The sequence below is a fragment of the Mirounga leonina genome, unplaced genomic scaffold (genome assembly GCF_011800145.1).
Source record: "Mirounga leonina isolate KUSES-001 unplaced genomic scaffold, KU_Mleo_1.0 Mir_94, whole genome shotgun sequence".
Lineage (NCBI taxonomy): Eukaryota > Metazoa > Chordata > Mammalia > Carnivora > Phocidae > Mirounga > Mirounga leonina.
This window is the reverse complement of record NW_023270855.1, coordinates 23048971-23072092: the sequence shown is the minus strand read 5'-3', so window position 1 is coordinate 23072092 and position 23122 is coordinate 23048971. Positions and strand designations below refer to the sequence as shown.

At 41.0% G+C, this 23122-nt stretch overlaps 1 protein-coding gene across 4 annotated transcripts in view; it reads right to left on the bottom strand.

Moving 5' to 3' along the window:
• The window catches only part of FRMD4B (FERM domain containing 4B), a 253901-nt gene that overhangs the window by 104149 nt on the left and 126630 nt on the right, over positions 1-23122 (bottom strand). For 3 of the 4 annotated variants that reach the window (XM_034997613.1, XM_034997610.1, XM_034997611.1), the window contains 3 exons: positions 17083-17148; positions 14424-14518; positions 7910-8002 (listed from right to left, as the gene is read on the bottom strand). In XM_034997613.1, coding sequence (XP_034853504.1) covers positions 7910-8002; positions 14424-14518; positions 17083-17148 — 254 coding nt within the window. Of the gene's footprint in view, positions 1-6; positions 86-7909; positions 8003-14423; positions 14519-17082; positions 17149-23122 lie in introns of those variants that run through there. The other variant, XM_034997614.1, reaches the window with a different exon arrangement.

The following is a 23122-nucleotide window of genomic DNA, read 5'->3' as shown; positions in this document are numbered from 1 at the left end:
ACTTACGGGTAGGTGGCCAATATTTTCTTCTTGGGGCATTTATTCATTGTGACCAAAAGTCAACACCATGGAGTTGGGGAGACAGCCTCATCCTGGGGCCTCGAGCTGGCCGTCCGGCTGCTCAGTGCTCCCCTGCTTCACCTGCCCCACATCCCAGAGCCATGAGATGTTTTAAATGTGCTCAATATAGCTGGGGGCATGCCGCTCAGCAGCCAATGGGTGGTGGGCATTATTACTAGATTCTTCTTCTTCTTCTATAGATGGCACTATAATAAAAGGCAGTGACTGAGCCGGGAAGCTTTTTTAAGACTTTAGCAAGTGTCCTTCCTAAGCTCTTTCTCTCTTGGACCCAAAGTGCTCCCCAAGTGTCCATTTGACCCAGAACAGGAAAATGCCATGAAACAAAAGTCTTTCTGACCAGTTATGACTTGTTCTCTGCCAACTGAGCATATTTAGTTTTCCAGGGCCTTCCTTATGTCTCCGTGATATCTTCAAAGTCGGGGAATCGGGCAAGAATTGCTTAATGACTTCGCATTCTGAACAATGCTGAGCTTGTGAGTGGAGTCCAGCGAGGGCCTCCTTCTGGGTTTCAGTCAGTTATTGCGGGTAATTTCTGGCACTCACCGCAGCCGCGGGCCCAAGAAGATTCCTATCAGATCCCAGGCCACATTCTGAGCAGGGAGATCTCTGCTCATTGCTTGTAATGACCCGGCTACCTCATCGTCTCACTTTATGATGCATGCAGAAGCCAGCAGTGTAATTGAAGTATACTGTACTTTCTCCAAGCTATTATGCAGGGCTCGTGGGAGTCCCAGATGCTCCTTTCATCTCTGGGAGGGGTGCAGTCTGACAGAATTCCCCAAGGAAAGCACAGTTTGCTTCCACTATGTGCTCCCTGCCAAAAGACGCTCCCTCACTTCCAAATTTCCAGGCATCTCTAGGAGAACCAGGGAGGGCCCTCCAGATAAGTCTGTAGGAACCTGCCCTGTTGCTCACTCCCATGGTGTGGCTCTTTCTGAGATCCCCGGGGAAGGGCTGGAGGCCCAGGAGGGTAAGGACCTTGCTGTGACCTGTCAGAAAGGGGTCCAAGGAAGTCTTCTGTCCCAGGCAACCCATTAAGTGTCCAAGTGTTGCTTCTTCCCTTCCAAACTGCAAAACAGCCTGCTCCCATCCTCCACGAGCAAAATAGGGATGCAGGCTTTGAGAAGAAGGCAGGAAGGGAGGCAGGAGAAGGGAGATGGGGGCCGGGGGATGGCCGGCACTGTGAATGACAAAGACAAACGATGAGATCTTCCACCCAGGGCAAATGTGAATGGGTCTGACTTAAGCCAGACAGTCCCAAACCTTCCACATTTGAAGACCGTATATCATGTTACGGATTTTTTTTTTTTTTTTAACCGTTCCATATGTGATTAAGGCAGTCTCTGTCATTTATATCATAATAATCGTTAACATGTACTGAGGGTCTACATGATATGTTCTTACAGGTTTAATCCTCCAACAAGGTCCATTTTGCACATGAGGAAAATAAGCCACAGAGCAAATAAATGGAAGAACTGGGATTCGAATCCAGGAGCGATGCTAAAGCACCCATTCTCAGTGGGCAGAGTGGGGCACACTGGGCAGTATGGAAGACATTTTTGGATCACCCTGACTTGGAGGGTGTATTGGCATCTGGGTGGTCGATGCCCAGGATGCTGAGACCATCCCACATCCCAGCGTAGCTTCCCACGACGAAGAATTACCTGCCCCAAATGTCAGAAGGGCCCCTATTAAACTCTGTGCTAAAGGCCAAGCTTTAACTTCTGCACGCTACAGCTTTTTGCACTCATTACATTACTCATTCTTTCCTTCTGCCCTTTCGATGTCACCCTGAGGACAGATTATGGAGGAGAGTGAGCTGATTCCCACAGTGTCTGATATTTGATCAGAAAGCACATTGAGAAATATAATCCTGTAAGAAACTGGAATCAGGATTGAGCACGAGTTTTGAAAAGTTCTGTGTCTTTCTGGATCTCTTGTAAGAATTAGGATGTCGGATCCTCACAGATGGAGGCCTCTGACCAAGTGCCTGGAAGGTCAAGAATGGGTTAATGCTCTTAGGAGCTCATGGTCAATATTAAGGCAACCAACAGTCACCTTCTTTATGTTCTGGGATATTGCCCGCTCAGATGGGAGTGTGGTGGCTGGCCCAGAGCTCCAGCTGACCTCACATATCTGCCTCAAAGAGCCTCTGCTGGGCCCATAGTAGGAGGAATCAGTTATTCCTCTGGGCTTTTGATCACATTCTTCCTCGAAGAGATAAACTTTCCTGTCCTCTTCTTATTGTAAGTTACCTACCTTTTGATAGCTTTAAAATAACTCATGGCTAGCCACTCACAAACATTCCAATTTCTCTTCCTCTTATCAATCCTAATGCTTGCATTAAAAAAAAAATGCTTAAAGTAATGTGTTCATTGTAGGAAAAAAATTATAGAGAGATAAGCAAAAAGACAAAAAAAAAAAAAATCATTCCCATAATCATTCTACCCAGAGATTTACTACTGTTTGCATTTAAAAAAAAAAATGCTTAAGTAATGTATTCATCATATGAAAAAATATATATAGATTAACAAAAAGAAAAAAAATCTTTCTCATAATCATTCCACCCAGAGCCTAACTGCTGTTTGCATTAAAAAAAAATGCTTAAGTAATATGTTCATTATCAAGGAAAAAAATACATATATAGATTAACAAAAAGACAAAAAAAAAATCATTCCCAGAATCATTCTATCCAGAGATTAACTACTGTTAACGTTTTAAACTTTCTCCCTACTCACATTTAAGTGTAATCATGTCACACATGCTTTGTGATCTGCTTGAATATATTGGGGGTATCTTTCCATATGAACAAATCTCTTTTTTCACCAGAGTCTTTGTGTGTTTGTTTTTACCTGTTGTGTTGTATTTCATATATTTGGCATTCTTAAAAAAAGAAAAAAAAGTCAGGCGGAATGATGGGAACCCACAGGTTACAGTTATGACGCTTCCTCGAGTTTAACCCTTTTTAAAGGCTGAGTGTTCCAGAACCAGGACAGGGGGTGCTGAGAGCACTCTCAAGTTTTTCAAAGGCTCCAGGTTTGCAACAACTTTGGCAGAAAGGTAGCAGTTTCCCTTATATCCCTCACATTTCTCCTAGAACTCTCCAAGTAATGCAGGGAGTTCTCAGCCCTGAGTGTCACAGATGATGATGCTTTAGGGGTACCTCTGAGTGATGCCTTACAGCCCTAGGGCACAGCAGAGTGGGCTTGAGGAGGAGGAAAAGGGGCAGGAGAGGGAAGACCAGAAGGGGAGAAGGAGGGGGGGAGCAACAAGTAGTCAGAAGAAGGGAGTAAAAGACGCTGAGATGCTGCTCCGTGTGGAGCTGGGTGGTACCAGCCTGAGCCACCTCCGCCTGCCCTCCCGTGATGGAATGGGAGCTTTTCCAGTGAGGTCACGCCAAGGCCCAGCTCTCTGATTTAAATGCTTGCGTGCTCACTCACTATCAAGCTTTTCCAATGCTCACATCTGGGCTGCATTACCAAAGAGGCCCATGTGTTTGCAGAAGATAATTTACAGCAGCAAATAACAACCCCCCAGCCCGGAGAAGTCCCCCAGCAACCTGGGGGAGTTTGGACTCACATGGAAATGGAGAATTGGTTCAATGAATTATGGTGCATAAATAAATTATGGGGCGTCTATATACCCAAGTGTCACATGTGTATTTAGCACGTTATCACTGAGCTTTTGTAACTGAAGACAAAGGTTTAATCCTGAAGTTCATAAAGGGAACACTAAGCGCCCTTCACCTTCAGGGTTTTCTTCCATGCAGAAGCAGCCTATGTTTCTGAGCTGCTCCCTGTGCCCTGAGGGGAATTAACCAAGAGAAAGTCACCCCCTCTCCCAGAGCTGCAGGACCCCAGTGTTTAGCTCAGGACCCACTGAGACAATGCACGTCAAATATTTAGCCCAGTGCCTACCACAGGGTTAATGCTACATATCCATAGAGAGAGAACTTCTTGAGAGCAAAACTGAATGGTTTTTTCTTTGTCATAAACGCTACAATTTTTTTTAAAAATTGTATTTCTTTATATTTTTTATAGCATTTTGCAAACTCACTCTCTATCCCGATGTCTCTTTATTTGTCACAACCAACTTGAACAAGAGCGTATTTACCGTCTCTAGTGCACTGGATCAGAATCTGGGCCAGGAATGTGGGGGATTTGGGGCTTGGAGGGGTATGATTGTCTAGTTTGAAAAACTCCTAGGATGATTCAGATACGCACCCCCTCTCTCTGTGGGGAAACGTTGAAATGCAATGTACTTAAAAAAAAAACAACAGACTAATCTCTTTTATTAAAGTGACCAATCGGTCACTGTACGAATGCCATCACTTACTGAACCTAACCTTCATTGTCGGCATTTGGATATTTCTAACTGTTTGCAATGAAAATAACTGTGATGCACATCCTTGTAATGTGCTACCACTGCGGGGAATCCTTTGTCATTGTGCATTCACTACTTCGTGATTGCACCTGGGTGACTGCTTCCAGTTACGGAATGAAGAAGTTACAGGGATGAAAGGTACAGCATGGGCATACAGCCAATGGTATTGTAAGAGCATTGTGCGGTGACAGAGGACAGCTACATTTGTGGTGAGCACAGGATAACGTATAGGCTCCTCAAATCACTATGTCATACACTTGCAACTAATGTAACAGTATGTGTCAATTATACTTCAGTTGAAAAGAAAAAAAAAAGAGGTCTGGTGTATTTCCGGAGGCTCCTGTAGTGACCGATATCCAAATAGAATCAAAAGCTGTCTTTGGTTCTATTCTTCAATGACTAAAAGGGTTGTTGGTGGTGTCTGTGGGGTTGTAAGTCTCACCAACAGTTCTGTTCTCCCCAAAGAAGAGGCTAGAGGCCCTCTGAGAAGCACCAGACTTCACAGGGGTTCCTCTAACCCCCTTCGTAAGCCCTCCAAAGAACAACATTCCACTGAGTGACCTCCATCAGTTCACTTAATTCTCTGCGTGCTTTTGCTTTATCACCTCTTTAATTAAGCTGGAGTAACAGCAAGTACTTAATTGGAATAATAACAAAGATTATTATGATCTCACTCTACTGTTGGGAGGAAAAATTAAGTGAATAATTAAGAACTTGATAAGGGTTTTAAACACGCAAGGAGTTAAGGGAAAGTCACGCCATGTGATTATGGGACACTCGAGATAATGCTCAAGTAAGTGCTGAAACTCACGGGAACAAGTAGCAGGTTGCTCCGGCATCTCAGGAACCTGCTTCCAGAAGATAGGGCCACCTTAGGAATGACTGAATAGAAGGGAAGATAGAGTTTTCTCCCCCTGGTATTTCTGAGACCAAAACTAGACCAGATATCAGCTGTCAGAGGAGTTCACAATCGGATGACTAAATAAATGGTACTTGTTTAAATTCTCCAAACACAGGATTTTGCTGACTAGTTATGCCGCATAGATAACACACGTGTGTGCAAAGATGTAAATACCAGGATCTTAACCACAGCCTGCATTAAAGCATACATATTTGGAAACAGCCTAAGTGCTTCATAGGAGACTGGACCCCTAAGTTATGAAAGTGCAAACAAAGTGGATTTTCACAGACACAAGGAGAAATCTCCAGGTAGAAACAAAGTCAGTCACCAAGCAACACGTCATCCTTATTTTTCTCTGAGAAGGGAAGGGTGTCAGGGGTGGAGGGGAGGGAGGAAGGCTGGGGAGAGTAAGTTCATATAATTTGAAATGTTTACAGTCAAAATATAATCTTTTGTGAAAAAATTTATTGACGTATGTTGAGCCATTTTTCACACACAAGATTAAAATTTCCGTATGCTCTGACCCCTGCTTAATGACTAATATGCACTTTTTCCTACTGCTTGTAGTTTTTGTTTGTCTTTTCCTCCCATTTCCATGAACACAAGCACTCATGTCATACTCTTTCCAGGAAACTCCTATGTTTTTCTTTAGGATTTCCGTGCAATTCTCCACACCAGCTATGCTCCTGGACAAATCACCATTTATGCTACCTCCTTCCTGGGTTTCAAAAATATGTCTGGTGGTATTAAAGAAATTCTAAGCCAGATACCAAAGCAAAAAGCAAAAAACAAATTGGGGATTGTCAGTACTTTATTTCCTGAGTTAGGAGCAGCTACCATCGACAATCACAATTCATATAAAAAAAAGTGCTTAAAAAAAAGGTAGGACATCTTATTACCATACTTTTGGGTTTCATGGAGCAGACTGAAGTAAATGAAATGAAGTAAAAAAAAAAATTGTGTAAATCAACATGATTTTGCCAGGTAATCATAATAAGAAGCTTCCACTACTATGTCATAAAACAAATCATTTTTCTTCCTTCCTTCCTTCCTTCCTCCCTCCCTTCCTGCTTTCTTTCTTTTCTTTCTTTCTTTCTTTCTTTCTTTCTTTCTTTCTTTCTTTCTTTCTTTCTTTCTTTCTTTCTTTCTTTCTTTCTCTTTCTTTCTTTCTTTCTCTCTTTCTTTCTTTCTTCTTTCTTTCTCTTTCCTTCCTTCCTTCTTTCTCCCTTTCTTCCCTTTCTTTCCTTCCTTTCTTTCTTTTTTTAAGTAAGCTATCAAAATTACAAAAGCATGTGCCTCTGAACTAAACTGTCCAACTGTCAAACACTTCACAACCCAGGGATCAAGAGTTGCATGCTCTACCAACTGAGCTAGCCAGGCCCCTCAAACAAAGCATATTTCAATATCCAAAAAATAACACAAGCTCAGAATACAGAGACATTCTTTAGGTTGATCTAGCTTTATGAAAACTTATTTGGATTCATGGAAAATCTACGACCTTAGCTTATTTTATCAGATTTGGCTTCAGACAAGGAAAACAACTTATCATGAAATTTATCATCAAATTCAGGTAGAGGGGAAAGAGCTGTTGGTTCACAGAAAGGGGCTTTCAGCAAAATTGGGAATGTTTTACTTCTCAAGCTAGGTACAGGAACACAGGTGTTACTTCTCATAACATTTTATTTATTTTAGAGTGAGTATTTCATGTGGAAAACTATTCCTATCATGGCTTTAAGAAATTACTGAGTTGAATGCCTCCATTTCCAGAGAAAGTATGTATGGAGGCCCCTAGGAATGGGTAAGTGACCTGCCCAAGCAGAGCCAGGGAACAAGTCAAGGACTCCTTACATCCTTCTCAGCAATCTCTCTGACTGCAAGCTGAATTCAGATTTCTGCACTTTTTTTAAAAAAATGTTTTATTTATTTATTCATGAGAGTCAGAGAGAGAGAGAGAGAGGCAGAGGGAGAAGGAGGCGCCCCGCCTAGCAGGGAGCCCAATGCGGAACTCGATCCCAGGACCCTAGGATCATGACCTGAGCTGAAGGCAGACGCTTAACCATCTGAGCCACCCAGGCGCCCAGATTTCTGCGCTGTTAAGATAATTCTTTCCACGAGCATTTGTTTGCATTTTATCTTCTATTCAAACGGAGGGGTGAAATTGCATAAAATTCAATTCTTGCCACAGTCTCTAGGAAATGTTCATAACGTGTAGTAAATGTTTGCCATATTTCAAATTATAAAAATCCTAAAGTATGCTGAGTTGAAAACAGCCTTAGGTATTAAAACAAAGTACCTATGTTTTCCAGCTTTAAATGGATCCAAAGGACTTTGAGGAATAAAGGAAGGTGATCCTATCCTTCATCTTCAAAGAAAACAGTTCTACATAGTATCTATGGCAACTTCGTCTCCAGACTAAGACAGTAGAGAATCTTTTTCACACAATAATGTTTTGATAGGTCTGTTCTTTTTTTATTCTCTATCTGATCACCAGAATTTTTTTTTTAAAGGGAGGTGGGAATGCTGGATGTTTCTATGGATACGTACCTCACAGCAAAGTGCAAGATGGTGGCACCTGGTTTCTTGGGCAGATCATGGTCAAGAACTCGGTGATCTAACTGTAGCCAGTTCTGCTGACCTCTGTGAGGACAAAGCAAAGAAAAAGGATTAAACAGAAGGTCAGAGAAAGGTTCAATAACACACACTGTTGGGGAGACAGTTACTGTCATACATGGACCGTAGGCGTATAACCTGTTACAACTGGTAATGAGGTTAATTTAGCAATTACTATCAAAGTTATAAAAGCATCTGCCTCTGAACCAGACTGTTGATTTCCAAGAATTTATCAAGGTAAACTTGCACATGTGAAAAATGGCCCATGTATAAAGTCCCTTACTGTAGCATTGGTTGTAATAGCAAAGAGGCTCAAAACAACCTACAGAGGTCCAGCAAGGTGTTGTTTAAAAATTAATTTAAACTGAGCAATAACATACAAGAGAGCCATACAAAAGATGGAGAGTATCTTTACAAACTTATTTTGAGCAATTTCTAAGACATGACGTTAAATGGAAAAACAAGGGGCATAACCGTGAGTACAGTATATAGCCATTTTAAAATTTAAAAATATACACACACACACACACATAAATAAAATATCTCTGAGAGGATAAACAAGAAACTGATACCACCTGGTACCTTTGGAGGTAAAAAACTAGGTGAAACTTAATATATTAATCTTTAAATTCTTATTAAGTGTGGTATCTGAAATATTTTAGATAGTCAAGAAGAGGAAAAATCCTGGTTTCATGAAATCAGACAGACACAAAGAACAGTAATACAGCTTTCTAAAAAGTACAGGGTTACATATTCTCTGAGTGCTGTTTCTAAATTATGGACTTCCTAATATTTGAGCATGTATTTGTTTATTTACTCAAGAGCCTCAGTAAAATTCATGAATATAAACAGTTTTCCTTAAATTTTGACCTCTGAGGGATCCAAAGGATGACACTGTGGCTTGGAATTGTTTCCAGGTCTTTTCCAAAGCTGTCCAACCAGTTGATGCGTTTTAGACTGTATATTCCCAGAAGGCATAGACTCCATTTTGCTTGCTTATATAAAGCTTAAAAACATGCAAATAGTGGTGGGATGTCAAATTATAACAAAACCTATAATGGGCCAGAAGATATTTTCCAACCCTTTTTGGTCTTTGAATAAATAATTAAAAAAACTCAGAAAGCTCTAAGCTGCATTCATTATAAGTAGATAGGAAAAGTGGACATAAACAATTACAAGAGTAATAGTAGTAATAATCATTAATAGTAACAGCTACTCATAATGGTAACAGCTCTGTGACCACCAAGCTGGAAGTTTTTATGTATTAAGGTGTATTTTACAACAAGCTTGCAAAAAAATTGGCAGAGCCAAGATGTGAGCCCAGGACTTGCACTACAGGACTTTGGTATATAGGAGACTAGAAAGTTGAATCAGCTTTTATAACTTTTGGCTGATCTCTGTCACTTAATAGTCTCAACACTGGAAGAAGTGTGTCTTTGTTTCTGCAGTTATAAGATGAGTCTTCTGGTAATTGTCCCTAGCTTTCCTAAGAGGAATATTATAAAGATAAATAAGCGGATACAAGTGATATAAGGGGACGTTCTTAGAAACCCTGCTTGTTTAAAAAAATATATATATAAAGATAGGGGGCTAGAAGGTAAGGGACTCTTCCACTGTATTTCATCCAGTTTAGAATCGCTGATTTAAAGACATATGCCAATTTCAGACATGTTCAAATATGTGTCTTAAAGTACCTAAAATAGTGTATAGTATCAGGTCTTAACGGTTTCTTTCTTTTTTTTTTTTTTTAAAGATTTTATTTATTTATTTGAGAGAGAGAGTGAGAGAGAGAGAGAGCACAAGAGGGAGGAGCGGGAGAGGGAGTAGCAGACTCCCCGCCGAGCAGGGAGCCTGATGCGGGACTCGATCCCGGGACTCCAGGATCATGACCTGAGCCAAAGGCAGTCGCTTAACCAACTGAGCCACCCAGGCACCCGGTCTTAACGGTTTCTTAGGGAAAATGAGACTAATTTGGAATTGTTCTTCTTGCTTTTATATAGGAAAGATATGGCATTATTACAAGAGCACAATGTATATTTACATGAACTTGCATGGAATGATGTCCAAGAATGAATAAAACAAGTTGTATAATAACATATACTGCATAAATCAATTATATTAACCAAAGAAGCGCACTGAAAACACTGTTATATATGGATGAAATTCTTACAGTTTTGGAGAGGTATAGAGCAAATTGCAACATTTGGAGTGGGGAGGTAATCAAAAGGGATTGGCTTCAATTATGATATTAAATGCTTTTTTATAAAAAGACATTCATGTATATGTACCACAAAAATTATTTTTTAAAAAGGATAAACTAGAAATTAGACTTTAAAAATCCACCCAGGGGTGCCTAAGCTGGCTCAGTTGGAAGAGCACGTGACTCTTGATCTTGTGGTCATGAGTTCGAACCCCACATTAGGTGTAGAGATTGCTAAAATAATAATAATAAACTTAAAAAAAACCATCCATAATCTCACCAACAAGATAAAATTAAAAGAACAAAAAATTGAAAATTACCCGTAATTCTATCACTGAGATATAAATAAGGTTAACATGTTGTTTTATAGTAAAATGAGATCAAAAGCACTTATTGCTTATAACCTGCTTTTCGCAGGTTTTTCCATCAGCAAATATACTAGATCTAATCAATATCTCAAAAAAAAAAGAGAGCTGATGCTACACAGTCACCTCTATCAAGCTTGCAGCTCAACCCTAAAGCAAGCTTTTTTTTGGCTTAGAATCGTATCAGTCAAAAATCCCATCAGCTCACACCCAGCGAATGGGATGGTGATCAAAAGTCACCATTGTGTTGTGAAAACTGTTATTTCTTCAGAAACAAAGCTTATTCAGCAAAGCCTTTCAAAACAAGGGAATTAAAAAAAAAATGAAGTGGGTTTAAGGGGATGGGAACCATTTTGGTGAACTTCAGGGCTGCTGCCTCCGGAGGGCGAGACTGCCCTCTGGAGGTAAAAAACTGCCTCTGCACACAGCTCACCAGGAGGTACTTCCAAGTGTAATCTCAAGGAACTCTACCCCACCCTCCAACAGGAACATGGATTTATTTTTGTTGGTCACCATCACTACTTTTCTTATGTAATGGTGCAATTCATTTTTTCTATTTCTCTTCTTGGCCTGTGTATGGGGGCATTGACAGTAGCTAGTTTCCTTGACAAAATGTCCCCCTCAGCCTTGCCTTACTCTGTTGAGAGAAGTTCACCAAAGGCAGACGGCTGATGTGGCATCTAAGTTGGAAATTCAATTCAGACGGCATCCTGGGAGGGATCCGACTCAGTGGTTTTATGGGGGGCGGGAGAAAGGGAGTGCTGAAAGAAAATACTTTCCAAAAATATTTACCAGACAAAGAAAAAGAGCTAGGCTTGTGACCAAGACATTCCAAGGAGACACCCTTAGACAGAAGCAATTTTCCAGACCTGTTCCCCAGAAAGGTGGAAATGGCCAGATCCTCCCTCCCCCCTCCCAAAGCCCAGCTCCTACTTCTTCTGGAAATAAACACAGCTACAGCCAGAAGACACCTTTCAAACTGGTCATAATTCAAAAATAGACTCTGCTGTCACTTGCAGGGGGACTACACAGAGGACAGTTTGGAACCAGGCTTCTTGGAAAGACTATAACCATCAACCACTGTCGCCAAACAAGATAGCTGGAGGAGACGCTTGAGTGAGACATTCTTCTCCCAGTAGAGGATTTAGAAAGCAATCCCAGAGCCGAAGAAGGGGGGAAGGTGGCTCAAGACATTAAAGGAAGTCATTCATATTATTCCTTTTCTTTCTGAAGAGAAGAACTTAAAGCTGAACGACTGATTTACGCACTGTTTGATTATGCTCACCTGAACTGGGAGTTTTCCCAGAAGCCATCCACGTGGCCAGGAACCCCTTTTCCAGCCCATCATGAACCTTGTAGCCTGGGGAACTTGCAACACCAGTCATAAATCATGTAATTCCCGTGCAAACATTCTACAGTGGCCTGGGCGGGGGGGTGCCTCTCCCATCTATGTGGCACACAGGACTCACCTATGATCTTGTCCCTCTTACATCTTGCCCCCCCATCAGGCCAGGCTCCTCACCACTGGGCAAAGGCACCATATTCGTCTCCATGCTCACACACGGGGCCACAAAATGAGTCTTCCCTGGGATGTCATCTTCCATTCCTCTCCCTTCCACCTAAAGTCTACCTGCCCTGCCTTGTCCATTTGTGGTTACCCTCTTGAGTGAATTTCACTCTAGTCATCCTTCAGCCCCCTTCTGGACACTGAACTTACTACCGGACCAACAGCATGATCGCTTCCTTTCAATGTGTGCCTGTGCTATGAGCTGGGCGTACCTTACCTGACTTGGCAGTACAATCCTAGCAACCTATTACATGTGTCTTATGTAGTCCTTATTATATATAAGTACCATTATTATGCCCAATGTACCAAAGAGAACACTGGAGTGTCGGAGATGTTAAGTAACTGGTCTAAAATCTCATAGCTACCACAATTCTGTAATATCCACTCCCTGCCTCCCTCTGAACCCTTAACTTGCACCACTTTCCTTCCTACTCTCTACATTCCAGTCATATTGGATCTTTTTTTTTTCTTTCTAAAAAATAAAAAATAAAAAAACCCAAAAGTCAAGCTCCGTCTCGCCTCAAGGCTTTCGCCCTGGCTTTTGTCTGGAATGTGTCCCTCTACTTTTGCAGAACTGGGTCTTGCTTTTTATTACATGTCTCCTCTTAGAAGCCTTCCTCGTCCACCCTATCTAACACTGCCCCCCAACTTTTCTTCATCATGGCCATGATGATGTTCTTCTAAGCACTTACCATTTCAAGTAATTTCTCATTTATCTATTTGTTTACTTGTTCTGCTAGACCATACCATTGCAATATAAGCTCCGTGAAGACAAGAACCTTGTCTCTGTCGTGCACAGCTAAATCTCTAGGACCTAGAACAATGCCTGGCATTTGGTGAGCACTCAAGAAATACTTGAATGAATAAATTAATATTCATGCTTTTTGCCTCTATTCTATGTGACCTCTCTAAATTACAGTCTTTATAGCACTTACAGTTCAACCACATAGCTTTTCGGTTTTATGTCTTATATTGTTTGCAATTATTGCATGCACAATCACTTTCAACCTGTGTGTGTGTATCCACAAATCTGTACCTCTGAAACAAATTTACATGAACTAGCCTTGTCTTTCCAGCTAAGAGCATGTGGTCAATGGATGTCTGCATTTCCTATTTCATCCAGCAGAGGACTGATCATATAGGGTCTCAAACAGTTGGGTGAACTGATAATTTTGTGAATCTGAGTGAGGTGGATGATGTCTAGCATACTTTTTGTCTAGTGTACTTCCGATTCAGGAAGCATCTTGGGTCTGGGATCAAAGTTTTCAGGTTTTTCTGTCTGCTGACAAGCGGTTGCCTGGTTTTGCCCAGCCCATATCCTGAGCCCGGGGTGGGGTGGGGTGGGGGTGGGGGGGTCCTAGGCTTGTGGCCCACTCAGGCTAGAAATAATCAGAAGCAAGGTGTTAAAAAAATTAACCCCTTCTTGAGATTATTTTCTCCTGGTTAAACTAAAGAATTGAAAAAACATTTACACTGGGAGAGTTATAGAAAGAATGCTGGGCAGTTGGCCAATATATTTTGTGTCTGGAATGCATTTTCTTGAATTTTAATATTTGAAGAACTCTTTGGATATTATCCCCACAAAGGGGAAAAATTCCTCTGATAATCTACCAGGTTGCAAATAACATAGGCAAATTGGACTGTCATAACACACACACCACACACACACACACACAGGAAAGAACTGGTAAGACCAAACACATTTTTTTACATGGAGTTTTAACTTCTTATGGTTTTATTGTTATACACATGCTTCATTTTAGAAAGCATTTAAATCATTGATAAATATATACCATGTCCAAGTTAGCATAAAAAAATGTAAGTAGAAGAAAAAAAAGATAGTAAAGAGGTAACATAAAATGACCTAGGGAGAAGTGGAAAAATTAATTCTGTATTAAACCTATACACATATTTTCCAGGTGGGCCATACATTTGCCTTTAAACTGTCTTGCCACCAACCACCCAAAACATTAATTCTTGTTTCAATATATGAGTGAATGACGACCGAGTATTTCTATCACTGATACATAACTACAGTATAAAAAATGTGCAGATAGACTCCCAAGAATAACAACCTCATTATAACAAATTTCTAAAACATTAGGACAATATTTTGATATTTAAAAATGATCAGTATTCCCTTTCTTCTCCCTTCGTAATAGTCCGAGGAGAGAAATCTTGTATTAGATAATCTTTAGCTAAGCAGGACATATTCTAATTCTTGGAGCATTTATGCCTTTTTCTGCAGATTGTGAATGACAGTGAGCAGGGAGTCCCCACGAAAGGTAAACAAATGAAAATGATTAAAACACTCACATGTCGTCTGTAAATGTTATTCCAAAGTACTCCTTTTCTTTCAGGTTGAAATGTGAAGCCACGAGGTCCAGCAATTCTCTTGATAAAAGTTTGGGCTGTTAAAATAAAATGTGATATATATACAATGGAATATTATGCAGCCATCAAAAGGAATGAGACCTTGCCATTTGCAACAATGTGGATGGAACTGGAGGGTGTTATGCTGAGCAAAATAAGTCAATCAGAGAAAGATATGTATCATATGACCTCACTGATATGAGGAATTCCTAATCTCAGGAAACAAACTGAGGGTTGCTGGAGTGGTGGGGGGTGGGAGGGATGGGGTGGCTGGGTGATGGACATTGGGGAGGGTATGTGCTATGTGAATTGTGCAAGACTGTTGAATCACAAATCTGTACCTCTGAAACAAATAATGCAATATATGTTAACAAGAAAAAAAAAAGAAGATAGCAGGAGGGGAAGAATGAAGAGGGGGAAATCGGAGGGGGAGATGAACCATGAGAGATGATGGACTCTGAAAAACAAACTGAGGGTTCTAGAGGGTTGGGGGGTGGGGGGGTGGGTTAGCCTGGTGATGGGTATTAAAGAGGGCACGTACTGAATAGAGCACTGGGTGTTATGCACAATGAATCATGGAACACTACATCAGAAACTAATGATGTAATGTATGGTGATTAACATAACAATAAAAAATTTTTAAAAAATGTGATCAGAAGCTACAACCCTTCTCTGCCCCAAATAGTTTAGAGCAGCTTTTGTTTGTTTGTTTTTAAAGTTTTTTAAGATTTTATTTAGTCATTTGACAGAGAAAGACACAGAGAGAGAGGGAACACAAGCAGGGGGAGTGGGAGAGGGAGAAGCAGGCTTCCCGCTGAGCAGGGAGCCCTATGCGGGGCTCGATCCCAGGACCCTGGGATCATAACCTGAGCCGAAGGCAGACGCTTAACCAACTGAGCCAACCAGGCGCCCTTACCCCTGTTTGTTTTTAAATACATCTGCCCCCCTTTTGCTGTTTATGTTAATTGACTTTACATTTTCCAAGAGATTGGGAAGGGGAAGAAATTGTAATAGGAACCCCAATGAGATCATCATTTTCATGTATTTTGCAATTCAGTCCAGTACCTTACTTTTTCCTCCAGGGAACAGTACGTTTACTAACGCAATGATACTTTGGGAAAATACTCTTTTATATGTAGTACAGTGCTAGTGACCAAGACAAAGAATATCAAACATCTCACCTCCTGGATTGTAGGAATAACTTTGCTTGGTGAGGGCCAGTTGAAGAGTCTGAAGACCCAAGGCTGTAGGGTCACAGATAAAACTAGTACTCTACTCCTGGTTACCATTCTAACAATTGTCTCATTTCATCCTTACAATGAGCCTATGAGATAGGGGTTCTTATTGCCATTTTAGAGATGAGGGGACCAAAGTTAAAAGAAACTAAACACCTGGCTTGATGTTCCAGTCAATAAGGGCAGAGAATTGAACCCAGTTCTGTCTGATTCCAAAACCTAAGCCTTTCATTTCTCTCTAGAACTAGAGTGATTTTACCCATTGTATAGATGATCATCACCAGTGTTTACTAAGCACTTAGAAGAAGGATCTAATCTGTGAGCCTTTTAGAAGCACCGGATGGGTGGCAAGGAGCATGGTTTGGAATCAGGGGGAACATCCAGAGTGACAGTGGACACCTGATTTACAGGGACTCAGGAAGGAGAGGGGGATATGCAGGAGGGCATTTGCATGGGCTCTTTTTGAACTTAGAGCCAAACAATTTAGGGCTCATTATGGTGATTTGAGAGTTGGATGTTTGCTGTTGGGGAAGAAGGATGGTCATGATTTAAAAGAAAAGAAGAAAGAAAGAAACAGGCAGAAATCTGGACTAAGAGATCTACTCTGGTGAAACAGTGTTGACTGTGCTATTTTCATTCTAATTGAAGCCTGTGCATAGTGGGTGAGAGAGGAGCCTCAGAAGACTTTAGGTCTGGTCAAAGGAGAGAGTTCTAGCTGTAGCTACAGTTGTGGCTACCAGAGGGGATTTCCACAATTTTTTAAGATCCTTGGTCCACATTGTTGGGTAAATAAAGAGAAAAGGATCAACAATTAAAATACCACCACTCATAACACTCCATATAGTTTACAAAAGGATTTTATTCACATATATAAACTAGCTTGATTTTAGCCACAATTCTGTGAGGAAAGCTAAGCCTTCTCCATCCCAGTTCACAGCTGATGATGCTGGGTATTTAACTTGGACAATGTCATGTAGTAAGAAAGTGGCAGGATGCAGATTTGCAGCTCAGGACAATGTCATGTAGTAAGAAAGTGGCAGGATGCAGATTTGCAGTTCACAATAACCCTTTCAGGGGAACGTGATGGTGCCCAGCTTACCAACAAGAGGTCCAGAGAAGTAGAGTCACTTCCTGGGGGTCACACAGCTACTGAGTGTTGTAACTGAGATTGGAACCCAAGGGTCTTATATCCATGTCCCCAGACTATAACTACTCTTACACGTAGACCAAGTTGTCTGACTTCGAAGCTGTTCTTTTGCCCCTCAAACTATCCCAAGTCGTTGGCACATATAAGCGAGCAGCCTGACCACAGGCCTGGAGGCTCAGAGGGAACCAGTACAGGCTGTCTCTGTGTGGGCAACACCCACCTGAACCAGCAGCTCCAGTCTCCGATCATCCAGGAGGTGTACCTGGCAGTGCCTGCCTTCTGTCATCTGTGGGGACAAGAAAGCAAGAGTGGCATCACGGCTAGCACGGGCAAGCAGACCCTTGAGCTTGATTTATAGTTTAGTTTACATGCGATGTGTTCAGCCTAAAGATGGCTTCAGTTGAGTTACTCAACAGCCTTGATCATAAACAGACTTACTCTTTGGCATTAGCTCTTGAATTCATCAGTCAGTGAATTAATTTGCTCTTGGATTTAAAAGAAGAAAAGAATGAAAAGCAAAGACAGCTCAATATGTTGAAAAAATTATGTCTATAATAGTGCACACAAGATTATACTATGAAAAGCTGGTTTCCTTCCCGGAGGAAACTACTATATTTTTCATTGAATCAATATTGAGTTTTTCAAATGAAAATGCCTATATTCATTGATGTATTTAAATAAATATAATACATTCATAATTATAAAGGAAAACTATGACATTAGAGTTAAAATTGAAAGTCTCCATCTTTGAAATGTCTGTCCTCTTTATAGAACATCACTACTGTAATTAAGAACAGTTAAGATATATAGTTAAGAACAGTACACGTCAGTATAAATTTCCAATTATATTTACTTTTTTACCACTTATAACGGCAATACTGGGAAATATTCTTTGTAAAATATTTATTTACTTATTTTTTATTTTATTTCATTTTATTTTTTAAGTAGGCTCCACACCCAATGTGGGGCTTGGACTCATGACCCCAAGATCAAGAGTCACACGCTCTACAGACAGAGCCAGCCAGGCCCCCCTGTAAAATATTTAAACAATGCACAGAATACAAAGAGCCCCCTTAATTAACTCATGCTCCAAATCATTTTATCTGCAGAAATCACCACTTTGTCAGTTTGAGGAGAATCAGCTCAAACTGTTTTTACATATATGTTCAGATATATATGTGTACATATTTTCAAAAAATTTCATATTAAATGGTTTGCTTTGCAATGTTATTGGACATATTGTTTTGCAAATGAAGTACTGTTAATATTTGTGTGTGTGTTTGTGTGTATATAATCATCCAGAAATTTTATATATGACTCTGTGTTCATGGGGTGTGTGTACTGTGATGCTATACGTATATACAAACACACATACATGATATATATACATATATGTGTGTATATATATATATATATTTTTTTTTTTTTTTCTTCCCAACTCAAGTGGAACTAAGCTATTTCTTGGTGATCTTTCCAATGTCAACACATATAGACCAACTGCATTCTTTTTAAAAGTTTTAGAGTAACAAATAATTGTGTGGACATGTAATAATTTAATGAGTCGCCTGCTGAGAGACACTTAGATGGCCTCCAGTCCTTTGCTATTCTAAGCAACGTCATGGTGAACAATGCATACCCAACTTTGCCCATGGATGAGGAACTTCTGGGTCACTTTGAAAAAGGATGGGCAGCATTTTCTCTCTCAGCTGCTGTATTAAACTATAAGACCTGGAAACTCAGATATATTTAAACCCAATTTAAAGAGAAAATCACTCCATTATGAAGCACCAGCTATAGACTTCTAATTGTTCCAGGTGTTTTATAGATACCGTCTCTGAGCTGCATGGTCACCATGTGGGACTGCTGACACTATCTCCAATTTAACAGATGGGGAAATTGAGGCTCAGAGTGGGATAAGCAATGTTTTCCGTGTGAAAAATACTAATTATTGCATTTACATTTTTTATTAAACTCTGCTTTAAAAGTCTGAAAACTAGCTCAGTTGGTTAGATCATGGTATTATGGAGATCTGGTCCATTGAAACCACTGAGGAAATGTGAAGAGGTGAGTGGGCAAGCTTTACCTTGTCCCATGGCCCCTGATTATGTCCTTAACTCCGCAAAGCTGAGGTGGAATACACACTTTTGGTGGCGAGGAGAAAGGGAAGGAATATTTGTTTGTTCCAGGTACTAAGCTGGACAATGTATGTACATTATTTCATTAAAGTTCCACAAAAAATCTATATGACAACATCCCCATTTTACAGACAATGAAACTGAGGTACAGAGTTTAAAGTAATTTATCCAGAGTTATCTGAGCAAGAAAAAAGCCAAGTCAAGATTTAAATTAAGGTCTAACTGAACAACAACAAAAAAGTCATCTTTTTTTCTACTATTCTATTCTATGGGAAGAAAGAAATAAATGCATCAGTTCAAATCACTTTACTTCTCTTGTAAAACCCACACAAACAAACCCCAAATACATGTACTATGATAAGACAAAATAATACTCAGAAGACCAACTGACACAACTTGAGTCCATTAAGGAATATGTCAAAACTCATAAAATATTTCAAGTTACTCTGTTGTTGCATAATCCAAATTATTTTATTTCCTGATTTTCAAAAAGCATCTTTTTTCCTTCCCACCGTACTTTGCTTGGACTCGTCGATTTTCCTTTTGTCAATACCTCATTCTACCCTAGGGAATTAAGTAGAAAATGTTTTTCTGGTGCGTCTGCCCATCTCGGGACAAACACAGGCAGTGGTGGCCATGTTTGTACAACTTGGTCCTACCACTTCTGCTTCAGGTTTCAGCTGACTGGACCAGGGAACAGACACCTGATTCAAGCTGAGCCAATCATATCCTCAGTCCAGGGAATCTGGAATTGAGGCTGAGAGGATGAGAAAGCAGTTGGGTAGGGACAGCTCTCCTCTGCTGTGTGTGGACAAAAAGGAAAGCCATCTGCAGAGAGAATGAAGGACACAAGTAGCTGGAAAGAGGCAAGAGAAATCATGCAACCTGAAAGGGACAGCTCGAGAGAGTTGCTGTCTGGGTTCCTAACGTCCTTCTAGTCACTTGTAGTCACTTCCACTGGTTTGGGTGAATTCTTGCTCTTTAGTTCCATGAAACACCCTTGTGTTCCTTTAATAAATCCACTTTTTTTACTTCCTGAAACTAACTTGAGTTGGATTCTGCTTCTTGCAACTAAAAGCGTCTTCCTAAGATACCACAGGTATCTTTTGGGGGGGGGGGTGGCGGCAGAGAGAGAGGGAGAGAGCGAATCTCAAGCAGACTCCCCACTGAGTGCAGAGCCCACGCAGAGCTCAATCCCAGGACCCTGAGATCATGACCTGAGCTGAAATCAAGTGTCAGATGCTTAATCAACTGAGCCACCCCGGTGTCCCAGATACCACAGGTATCTACACCTAAATCAGAACGAAAGGTTTCCAAAGGACGGACTCCCCAGATGATGTCATTAATATGGTAAAGTCATCTACTCATAATCACAGATGCACCATCCACAAATGTAACAGCCAGGAGAAAGGCTGACATTTGGTGGGGAGAACTGAACACACGTCTCAGTATGTGAAGTGCTAAGAGACCATACAGGACAAGCTGGAAAAGGGCAGTGCAGGTGAACTGGAGGGGGAAAAAATGCTACAGTTTTAAGCCCACGTTGGCACACCCGTGCTCTGTATTCACCGAACCCTTTCCTCTGGGAGGATGGCTTCTCCGGGAGGCCAGAGTACCGATTTGACCACCACTAGCGATAGAAAGGCCTGCCCTTGTCACTTACTTAAATCAGAGGTTGAAAGGTCGTTGATGTATTTTGTTATGAATAAATTTTTGTTTTGATGATCTCAGAAATCAGAAGATGCCACTTAAGAAAAATTGAGATGGTAGGATTTGGAAACACTGGGCTGGATTTCCTCCATGGCAACATTGGGCCAGGGTGGGGCACAGCAGCTCCCTCTTTAGATGAGATTTGTGGTCCCTGCCTCACCCAAATTTATTATCTGCCAGGTTCCTGGGAGTCACGTCATGAGAGTAAGCAAACCCCTATTTAAGTTCACACAGGACAGGGAAGAGACAAAACCCCACGTCAAAGGAGGGTCTCCTGTGCACCAGGCCAAGTGCTTGACAATTGACCTTCATTAACATCTAGGATTTCAACCTCTAAGCAAGCCTCTGAAAGGGGCATCCTCATTTTGTTTGGTTTCATTTGGGGGGGCTTTCCTCAATTTAAGCACCAGGAAACCAAGGCCTGGGAAATGATGTCACTTGCATAAGTTCTAAAGCCAGACTTGGGCTCGAAATCATATTTTATCTCTTACTAGCTGGGTTACCTTGGAGAAGGTACTTAACCTTTCTGAGCCTCATAAACAATGTCCTGGTAAGCTTTCAATCTGACACCCCTGAGAGTGAAATAAACCACTTCCACAAAGCACAGTTATTATACCCTTTATTTGCTTGAAGCTTAACAAATAGCTAATGAAGCTTCCTATCCTCCATTTATTCTATTAAAAAAAAAAACAATTTTCTAATGGGATGAAGATTACTAACCCATTTTGAAGAAGATAAATGACAGGTAGAGTTAACAAGCACAAAGCAGAAAAATTCTCCAGAGCTGATGGGGCAGACATAAAAAGAGAGAGGGGGGCGCCTGGGTGGCTCAGTTGGTTAAGCATCTGCCTTCGGCTCAGGTCATGATCCCAGGGTCCTGGGATCGAATCCCACATCGGGCTCCCCGCTCTGCGGGGAGCCTGCTTCTCCCTCTCCCACTCCCCCTGCTTGTGTTCCCTCTCTCACTGTCTCTCTCTCTGTCAAATAAATAAATAAAATCTTTAAAAAAAAAAAAAGAGAGAGGGGACCACGAGCTCCTGCAAGCCTTCTGTAAGCCTGGCACCTGGTTTGTCATTTTATTTTTATTTTTTAAAGATTTTATTTATTTACTTGAGAGAGAAAGAGCATGCACACACAATGGGGGGGGGGTCAGAAGGAGAGGCAGAGTCCCCACTGATCAGGGAGCCTGATGCGGGACTCGATCCCAGGACCCTGGGATCATGACCTGAGCCGAAGGCAGACGCTTAACCGACTGAGCCACCCGGGCGCCCCCCTGCCCCCACCCCGTTCAGTATTTTAATGACAACACCGATATTACCACTAACCGGTTCTTTCTGTATTCCAAGCCTTGCACTCAGCACTTTTCATGTATTCGCATATCCAACCCTCATGATACCCACACGAGGTAGGCAGTCTCCTCTCCCCATATTACAGGTGAACGAGGTTACAGAGATTGTACATATCAAGATTCACAAATGGCAGAACTGGACTCAAACCCAAAGCCCAAGCCCTTAACCATTTAGCTGTACACCTGCTATTCCATACGCTCTATGGTGACAAATTGTGGGAGAGCCTTCCCACCCAACCATTTTCAACGGACTGGATGAGTGGGGAGCAAGAGGGAAAACAAAACATTCGAAAGCAGGCATGAAAAACCATGTTAGCTGACATGGTAGTTAGAATTTACAACTTGCAAATAGAAAGAGTCTTAGCAGGCATTTGATAAACACTGCTTACTTGGGATATGGGGCAATGAAGGAACGGACATGTCCAAAGCCACACAGCTAGTTAATGTGAGGCCTAGGATTAAAACTCAGGGTTCTGACTTCCAGGCTGGAGCATAAGCGCTGTGCACAAGGTTACTTGGCTAGGAGATACCATCTTATTCAAATGCTGCTGTTTGCAACAGGCTGAGTTTTTCTTTTTATTAAAAAAAAAAAAATACTGTAACAACAAAAGGAAAAAAAACCAGGCATTTTAAATTTAATTTAAAACATGACTCCCACCAAAGTTTTCTCTTCTATTTTCAACAACAGGAGTTATATTTGTAGGGAACTGTTCATGGATCACAATGATTATATCTATAAATACAGAATCACCCTAAAATATAATAGAAACAACAAATTTTATTGAGCATGTTCAATGTATTGAATAGGTAGCAACTCATTTAAAGCCATGAAGTAAACAGCTCTATCATGTTCAATGTATTGAATAGGTAGCAACTCATTTAAAGCCATGAAGTAAATAGCTCTATCATCTTCACTTTACATTAAGGAAACTGAAGCACGGAGAGGCCAAGCAACTTGCCCAAGGTCACAAAGCCAGTAAGAGGTAGAGCTGGGATTCCAACTTAGGCAGACTAGCTCCTGAGTCCATATTCTTCACTACCTCATTACAAAGTGTCTTCTCTCTCTC